This window comes from Cajanus cajan, chromosome 7 (genome assembly GCF_000230855.2).
Source record: "Cajanus cajan strain Asha chromosome 7, NIPB_CcT2T_4, whole genome shotgun sequence".
Taxonomy (NCBI): domain Eukaryota; kingdom Viridiplantae; phylum Streptophyta; class Magnoliopsida; order Fabales; family Fabaceae; genus Cajanus; species Cajanus cajan.
In genome coordinates, this window is record NC_138523.1 from 49,898,946 (window position 1) to 49,908,422 (window position 9,477).

The window sequence follows — 9,477 nt, forward strand, 5'->3', positions numbered from 1 at the left end:
TAAAATAATAATAAATGACTAAGTATAATCTAATTGAACAAACTAATTTAAGGAATTAAAAGTAATTTTTATTAAAATATATAACAATGAACTACTAGTAATTTTCAATGCAATTCTAACTTAAATTTTTTTCTATTTATTAATTTCTTAATTAGTAGTTTAGAATATTCGTCAACAATACCTATTTTAATTTGTGTGAAGTAGTTTCTTAGTTTTGTATTTGTGTATTATACACTATTAAAATAGTGAACATTTGGTTGAGTTAAAAAAATTGTAACCTTGAAGCCAAAGAAATTTGGTTCTATCACTATGAGGCTTTTAAAAATAAATAGAATTTTTTATTATAAGAATTAATTATTTATATATTATCGATGTAAATTTTTTTTACACGAATAACTAATTATATTTTTAAATTATTTTATTTTATTAAATAAATAAATCACATAATATTATTAAAAAATATGATTAATTATTAATAGTGTATAATCATATAATTATTATTAAGAAACTTAATAGATAAAATACGTCATAAATAACCCGGCAACATTGGAAAACACCGGTCGGAATCCTGTATCTATCTTTCGCCTATCATCGTTGAATCGAAGCACACATTCATCGCTTCTTGTTCCTTTTCTAAACCCAACACCGTACCCTTTACTTCTCTTTCTCTTCGATCCACCGCGTGCCTGCTCCTCTGCTTCAGGCACCTACTCTCGCAGGTTCTACCTCTTTTTCTTTTCTCCTTCTTTTTTTTTTTTTTTTTTTTTATAAAAAAAATTCTAACTAAGGAAGAAAAAGAAGGTTTATGCCGTTTTTGGGTTCTAATAATTACTGGGTATTGTTTAATTTCTTCTTTTTTTCTTCCCCCCTCTAAGTCTTAAATAAAGTTATTGCTTTTGACCAAATCTTAAAGGATGCAACTGTCTCCTGATTGATGGATCTTAATTTGTATTCAATTATGATGCTGATTGTGTCTCATAGGAAAATCCTTGCTGCGGATTGAGCATCGTTTTGAAAATTTCAAACTTTGGGCGTTGGGGTTTTGTTTGTGTTTGATTTTTTGAAGTTAACTGTAAGATTTGGATGATATTGCTATTGAATGAGTTAGGTGGTTTCTCCGTGGTTGTCATAAACAATGTTTTTTTTTTTTGGTTGTGTAGTTTTTTAATTCGAAACCTTTGATTTTGTTTTATTACCTGGAAATTGATGATATCCTTGAAACTGAAGATTAGGTTAAATGGCGAGGATCAAACCTCAGGCTCTGCTGCAGCAAAGTAAAAGGAAGAAGGGTCCTTCTCGCATAAGTGCCACGACTATCATATTTTACTTTTTGATTCTTGCCTTGATTGGCTTTTTCCTTTTTGCTTCGTACAGACATTGGTCCAGCAGGTTAGTGTCAGATTTTCCGTTTTAGTTGTTAAGGAATAGTCTTAGTTTGTGAAATAATATGTGATATATTTTTTGTTTTTAGACAGAACAAATAAAATGTGTTAAAAATGATACTTGGCGAAATTGAAGTCTAGCTTCATCTTGACTTGTTGAGCTTGAGGATTAGTGGTTGATGATATTTTAGATTTCATTGTTACTAGATAGATGAATGCCAGAAAGTTGCACTTGGCTGCTAGAAGGTTTTACTACTATCTCGATTTCCAGAAAATCCCCTTGTTAGTGGTGATTAATTTGAACCTTTTAGCTTCATTCTGATGTCACTCTAGTTTCTGCTCTATATATGGCTGAAGAAATTTTTCGTTTATCGAACATAACAAAAGCTTTTCCATTGGACTCTTTAGAGTGTTTTTATTTTAGCAAGATGAGTTTAAATTGAACGAGCATTAGTTGCATGATTTGTGTGGTAAGGTCATTATAGGATATGGTGAGTATTGATTTTTAACATGTGTTCTAATTTCTTATATAGACTAAGGAACTAATAATTCATTTCTTGCATGCATTCAGGTCAAGGTTGCAGTCTGAAAATCACTTGTCAGTTTCCCAGGTACTTCCTTAAATGCATTATATAGGTTTTCATATTTCTTCTGTCCTTTAATAGTTGCTTGTTATTTGATGCACCTGCATAATATTTTCTTCCTTTTATCTGAAGGGTGTAAATTGTGTTTTGAGTTTGCCCACCGGGATAGGTCAATAGTTTTTCCATTTATCAACAGAATTATACTCTCTTAGTCAAACTACTTTTTTGGTAGGGCGAAAATACTTTTGGAGGGGAGTCAAAGAAATCTGATCTGCCTGGATATGCTGTAAGTTTTTCCATACTGCTTTTAATTCCTTGTTTTTTTGAACCTTTTTCTACTCAAGGGTTTCTTTGGTTGGAAAAAAATTTTCTATTTCATTTCTTGTTTTTACAAATAATTACAAAGAAATGCACCTTATTTTCTACTTGTTTCCCATGTTCAAAGATTCATACAGGAATCAAAGTAAAAACAAGGTGAGATTTTTTGTAATTATTTGTGAAAACAATTTTTTTTTTCTCAAACCACATAGGCCTTAAATTTCAACGAGGTTTAGAATACTCATTATATGAAATTATTTTATCTGATAAGCTGGTTTTCTCTTTCTTCATTATTATAGGTCTTAAATACCTCTAAAGGTTCTATAATAATAAAACTGTACAAGGAAAGTGCTCCTGAAGTTGTTGACGAATTCATTGACTTATGGTGAGTAATTGAATTTCCTACTAAATTATAATTTGGAGGCTGCTGGATGGTTTAGGGTTTGATTCTTGTAAACTATTTTTGTTTCTCATTCCTTTTGGTTGGACTTGTTGGAATAGTATTGACGTTATGTGATAAAGATAAGTAGGAAAATTTGATCTTTGTTGTTTGGTGATGGTAGTATTTCAAGTTATTTTTACACTACTTTTTCTTTTGTCTGTAATCCTTAACAACATAAAATTGAATGATTTGGTATAAAGCTATAAGTTTGTATAATTCATTAGTATATTATGATTGGATCAATTGATAAACTGCATAGGGATAATTTTAGCTAAAATATATTTTGTTCCTCATCCGACTCAGTTCATAATTTAACTTCACAAATTTTCAATCTCAACTCATTATGAGATCATCATTTAATATTTAAACTTTTAAAGTCTTCTCCATTATTCACATCAAAGATTACTTTCTGTCTATGGTGAATTGAATCATGTTGTGCTATGTTTCAACATTAGTTTCTCTGGAAATAAATTGTTTATCAGTTAAAGTCCAATCAGATATATGTAGAGCATGACCCAAACGTATTATCTAAGATGCTTTAGTTTCTCACTTTCTCTCATATTTCAAACTCCACAGTGATAGCTTAAGTGTATGTTTGGGAAAGATGTGTTATAAAACTTGTTAGAACATTTTGTTTATTTGCACTTTTTATATGGAACTTACTTTAGTTAAACATCTATGCAGTTGCAGTTTTGTGCATGTAGACTTGCTTATCGTAGAATATATAGGTCTTCAAAGCCATATGATTGTGATTTGTGACATTTGTGAAATCTAAATTGAGTACTGCAAGTTTGAGTGTTGCCACATCACTCAATATAGGTTTTCTAAGCCATATATTGTGACAGCTGTGTAAACTAAGTTGACTACCATAACTTTGTTTGGACACATCTTTGACACACATCCTTGTTATTTTTTTACATCAAATGTAAGAGACGCAGAAGCTCTAAGAGCAGCTTTTTGTGTCAGATGCTGCAAGAGAATGGTGATCCATGTTAACAAATGATTTCCAAACAGGCAAACACACTTTAATTGTTGCTTATTAGTTATAACTCAATATAGCAATACTGTCATAGCATTCCAAATGAGCATATGTTGCCTGTATTTGAATGATGTGAATGGAAACTTTTCTGTTCACACAACTCTATTGGTTGTCTGATATTTTAAATTTTTAGGCATCATATATGTTGGTAGCTTGTTTATAATGACTTGAGGGGTTTGCTATCTTTGAATCTATCTGCTTATGGTTTCAACCTAAGCTACAATTGTTTTGCAGTCAAAAAGGGCATTTCAAGGGGATGCTTTTTCACCAAGTAATTAAGCACTATGTGATTCAGGCAGGGGATAACCAAGGAACTGGAGCTGCTGAAGATTGGAACTTGAGAGGAAAGCAACATACTATTTCTAGGTATTGTAATTCTTCTGGTTTTTGAATTCAAGTTTCTCATAGACAATCACAGTAATGATCTACTAGTTGCACAATTTTCTAATTAATGGATATTGTGATATTAACTAGTATGAAACATGAAGCATTCATGCTTGGAACTTCCAAAGGCAAACACAACAACAAAGGATTTGATCTTTTCATAACTACTGCACCGATACCAGATCTAAATGAGAAACTTATTGTGTTTGGGCAAGTCATCAAGGGAGAGGATGTTGTTCAGGTGACTGAATTTTGCTTAATTCTCGATTGTTTGTCTGCAATATTGTGTGTGAAAATATGTTTGCCCTTTCCTTTTGTAGCTTATTTTGTCCTTTTCATTTTTCCATTTTCCATTACTTGAGAAGGCTTTCTGCTATTTTTTCATGTGATGACTGTTAAGGATTGTAATTGTTTAAAATTAATTCCAAGAAACAAAAATGTGTTGTGCAAAACCAATATTTGTAGATTTATCACCTTGCAGGTGTTATAATCAATTTTTAAAACTAGTTAAGGACAATAATGGTTGTAGAAGGTAGATTCCACGCAACTCTTGATGTCTGTATAAATGGAGTCAATATTCTGCGATTTGCTGTTGTGTTTGGAATGACAATACATCCAGCTGTTTGAATATCTGCTATATTACTTATGTTTCTTGTTTCGGTGAAATTATGGCTTTTAATAATTGCAAAATGTACAAAGTCAAGGAGTTTGATGATTAAGGTTGATATTGAATGTTATGTAATCCTGTGGCAGGAAATTGAAGAAGTGGATACAGATGAACATTACAAACCTAAAATATCTATTGGGATACTGGATGTGACTCTTAAACAGAAGGTCTGAAGGCTCTTTGCTAGATCAAGATCTTGATGAGCTGTGATATTTTGCAGATAACCTGTTTTGGTACACTGGTCATACCTTTTGTACAGGGATGAACCTTGAGAGTTTCACCTAGCGTGCATCTATCAAGTGTCCGAGGCATCATGTTGTTTTTGCTATTGAATTTTTAGTTAACACCAGGATTATGCAATCTCCTTTTCTTAACTTCTGTCTTTTGACTTTTTCTTTGAAAAAATTGGGGGGGTTAGATTTATAGGCAGGGTTTTTCATTTTGCTTGTAAGGTTTGGTAATATCACATTTTTCATTTTCATTTTGGCATTACTCTTCATTTGTAACCTCAGAGAGATCACATGATCACTTCCCTATGCTGTTCACATTTCATGTGTGTTGTGTTTCCATTGATTGATATGGCCAATTTGTTGGTCACTCAGAATGGTAAGCTTTGTAAGTCACATTTCAATTTGGTTATAAAAGCCATACTTGTTTAATTACATTAACTGGGGGAGACTAATTTTTGATGATAAGTGATAACGGCAATTTATCCTTTTGTTAAGGTTCTAAGTTTCGCCACTCAAGTTAAACATTCAATATTTTGGTAGGATCTAGTCTTAGGAAAAGAACCCTAGGTTTTTTGTGCAATTAGTATGACATACCAATGCCATTATCAGTCTTTTGGAAAATATGGAGTATACAGTTGGAATATGCTGACAAAACAACGTCTGAACCTTGTTTGGTTATAAATGTTGTATCTTTCTACTTTACCCATAGTTTGACTATCTTGTTAAAGCTACTTTTTTTTTTGTAGTGGGCCAACTCCAAAAGATGACGAAATATTATTTTAAGCAACAATGGAACTATGGAAGATTAATGATTGGTGAAAATTCTTGAAGGTAGTACGGTAACATATGTGCCATATTAATTCATGTAGTTAGTAAAGGAGTGGGCCAATTAGGAAGTAATATCTAAAGGTAAAGTAAAAAAATGCAATGGCTTCATCGTGCCAAACTAACTATGGGCCTTAGGATGGTAAAGCGGGCATATCCACTCTGATCCAATTTCAATTCGTTGGATGGATAGGTTGACCCAAGCAGAAGTAGATTGGAAAGTAAATACGGATAAAAAACATAGTAGCAGATAAACAAATATCGTAAAGTATAACTCATTTCGCTTAGAGTAAATAATTACATATATTGATACTTTTTTTTTAAAATTTAATTTAGAGTAAAATGTACACATGCATAAAATTCATGCTAATTGTGTTCAAATGTAACGTAAATCCTATATAGTTTTTTGACATATAATCCTATATAGTTATATTGCTACAAAATAATTAAAACAAAACCATCAATTTGTTATGACATTAGATGAAACGGTAATTATGAACATACATATCATTCTTTTACAATTTATTTTTACATTTTTTTCTGTGCATCTTTTCTATTATATGACATATCACATCTATTTTTTTCTCTCTATTTTTTTTTCTCTCCCCCATCTAAATTGAATGAATGTTGAAAAATACAAGTTCCACATGTATTAGGATGATGGAAAATAAAGAATATAAGTGTTGGGTTGTTATTTCTAAAAGGGTCTAATTTTTTTTTCCACCAATTTCACAGTTATATCCAACCCACTAATAATTCAACACTCCTCGTGTTACACTTAAACTTTTACGGGTAATTAAATTTTTAGTTAAACCATTATTTAATACATGAAAGATATAATTATTGTCAATTTAATCTTTTAAGATGATTACATTTATCAATTTAATTCTTTAATGACATTCATATATTGGTTAACTCAACACGGATGGTTTTTTTGGTGCCATTAGCACTTTCTATGTTACATTAATCGACGCAGTTCCCAAAAGTGAGATTTAGGTGTCATGATATGTGCTATCGAGCATATTAAATTATCAAACGTGTCGTCAAAATGTTACAAAAACGATAGCATTATGATTATTTTTAGTGTGCTCTAAAGGATATTTCTTGCTGGTAGTGTTTTTTAAGATATAAAGATTACCGAAGTATGTTATATCTATTTTAGTAAAAGATTTTTCACAAATATAATTAAGAATCGGATTATAATTAGCATGTTTGAAGGACCTAATAGCCAAGTTGGTAAAGAAAGAATATACATATCAGATGTAACTTTATCCACAACACCGTTGGGTTGAGAACTTGCTTGGACGATCGACGATGAACGTTTGCTGAGGGAAAGTGATTTGATGTACAAATACAATGGAGGCTATGCTCAGTGAACAGTGATGAAACGATAGCACTATTAGTCTATTAGAAACACACAAATTTCGGACCAATATATGTTTGACTTTAGGGAAAGAACTTCGTCGTAATTTGCACAGAGATATCTTAAAAAAACAAAACCTAAAGTTATGCGCATGTCAAATCCCTGCTGATATTTATTTATTGGAAAAAACTTATATGGTTTTGACGTGTCAAAATCTCCAAAAAAAGTTAAGCTGCCTCACTATGTTCTTGTTGCCAGCCATTACTTTTGTGTGTGATTTCTTATATGTTCTTGAATTTGATATGCACAACCAAAAAAGTTATATATCTGTTTACCTAGAATCTTGATAGCTGTATTGTATGTATAAAATTTCAACACAAATTTCGTAACAAGGAATCTGCACCATCAACGACGTATGTAACATATAATCGAATGAATATATACATATTGCTTGGGTCAGTGCTGTTAACTTTCATTATCTAATTTGCTGCTATCTACAGTTGTTGCACACCTTGTGCTCAATTCAATTGTTCCTGTCAAATTGTACGTGTAAATGCATATTCATTCGCTTATCAGAAAAAAAAAAATATCAAAAAAGCATTCACTATATGAAATGGTGGAGACCGAAATTGTTGGTTAATAAATCGTCATGGCGTCTATTCCTTCTAATAGTTTATTCATATAACCGAACTTTCATAGAAACAGTAAACTTGAGTCAACACAAGTTGGTATAGGTGGTTTACCTTAAGGTATAAAAATTTCTGTTAATAAGTAGTAATAAAAACAGATTGTGTATAAGGTTGGCTTAGGTTCTGTTAACCCCAAAGTTATCATTTCAGGATATTCTTATTCAAACTATTCAAGTTGTTAAGATGCAAGTAAAGTCTCACATCGTTCAAATAATAGGATGATCATGTGTTTATATATACACAATTGTCTCCATTGGTTTAGAGGCCTTTTGGGTAATATCCAAAAGTAAAGTGGAGACATGTGTATATGTGTGATAACTCCCACTACACAACAAGTGGTATCAGAGCCGATGGTCTGATCAGGTGACCGACTCGACGAGCCTGATGGCTGACAGGTGTGTATATGTGTGGTAACCCCGGATGGTCATGGGTTTATATACATATCTCCATTGGTTTAGAGGTCTAAAAGTAAAATCGTGAGGCTTTGGATCCAAAGCGTGAGACATGTGTATATGTGTGGTATGATATTTAAAATAAATATGACTACAACAAAATAAATTTTTAGTGACATTTAATATGACTTAGTGGCAATAAAAATTGCTACAAAATCTTTTACCAGCATTTTCACATTAGCCATTGTATGCGGTGTCGCTAAAACATTTAGCGGCAATTATTCTAAATGCTGGTAAAAACCTTATAATGATCGAAAAAAGTGTATAACTTTTTGTGATATTTTGTACTTTCTAGTCGATGTGGGACTTGTAAGATAAGTACAAATACTCTTTAGTTACTTTATCTTTAGTCGATGTGAGACTTGTAAGATGAAGATTTTCTTTTCTTATTTTTTTAATTACCTTATTTCTAGTTGATGTGAGACTTATAAAAATGAAGATTGTCTTCTACTTATATATATATATATATATATATATATATATATATATTTAATTTTCTTATTTTTTTTTAATTATCTTATCAATAGTCAATTTCCTTAAGTTTATAGAACTATTGAGTTTGAAATAGTGAGTAATCTCATACCAACTTAGGATAGTTAGTTATAGGTTTAACTCAACCCTACAAAACACACTTATAAGGTGAGAGTTATCATCCATATATATACTCATTAATTATCTTATTTCTAGTCAATGTGAGACTAAAGTTTTTCTTAATATAATTGTCGTTAATAGTAAATTTTGGTGCGATATAAATATATTTTTAGTGGCCATTATATATTAATCATTAATACTTTTATTAAATAATAAAATAAAGATAATTAATTTATTGTCGTTAAATAATTGTCGGTAAAAATAAGTTTTATTGTAATATATATATATATATATATATATATATATATATATATTTATCATTACATCAAGTTATTAGTGTAAATTTACAATGGTTATATTAACATGCATTCGAATTTCTATTAAATAAGGTTTATATTATTAATTAAAGGAGACTAATCAAACAACAAATAAGTTAGTCAATTAGTTTTAAGTGTAATTTGTTAGACACGTATACATGACCAAAGTTTATCACAAAAATATAAGCAAAGTT

General features: G+C 30.7%; 1 protein-coding gene across 4 annotated transcripts; it reads left to right on the forward strand.

The window, feature by feature from the left end:
- The first annotated feature begins 544 nt into the window (after nt 1-544).
- On the forward strand, nt 545-5,478 carry LOC109810600 (peptidyl-prolyl cis-trans isomerase CYP21-4). 4 transcript variants are annotated; one of them, XM_020374106.3, is made up of 8 exons: nt 545-719; nt 1,228-1,389; nt 1,954-1,993; nt 2,199-2,252; nt 2,584-2,669; nt 4,000-4,131; nt 4,240-4,390; nt 4,903-5,478. In XM_020374106.3, exons 2-8 carry the CDS (start codon nt 1,238-1,240, stop codon nt 4,987-4,989), a joined length of 702 nt encoding a protein of 233 aa, XP_020229695.1. In that variant the 5' UTR covers nt 545-719; nt 1,228-1,237; the 3' UTR covers nt 4,990-5,478. The 4 variants fall into 4 exon arrangements, with proteins under 4 accessions (XP_020229695.1, XP_020229697.1, XP_020229694.1 ...); XM_020374108.3 differs by having other exon boundaries at nt 1,233-1,389; XM_020374105.3 differs by having other exon boundaries at nt 545-715.
- The last annotated feature ends 3,999 nt before the right edge of the window (nt 5,479-9,477 follow it).

What these genes read in the sequence shown, in the direction of transcription:
- LOC109810600 (XM_020374106.3), top strand. Translation starts at nt 1,238, where the DNA reads ATGGCGAGGATCAAACCTCAGGCTCTGCTGCAGCAAAGTAAAAGGAAG. An exon ending in CTGATCTGCCTGGATATGCT is followed by an intron (nt 2,253 to 2,583) that starts GTAAGTTTTTCC and finishes TCATTATTATAG; the next exon opens with GTCTTAAATACCTCTAAAGG. An exon ending in GACGAATTCATTGACTTATG is followed by an intron (nt 2,670 to 3,999) that starts GTGAGTAATTGA and finishes ATTGTTTTGCAG; the next exon opens with TCAAAAAGGGCATTTCAAGG.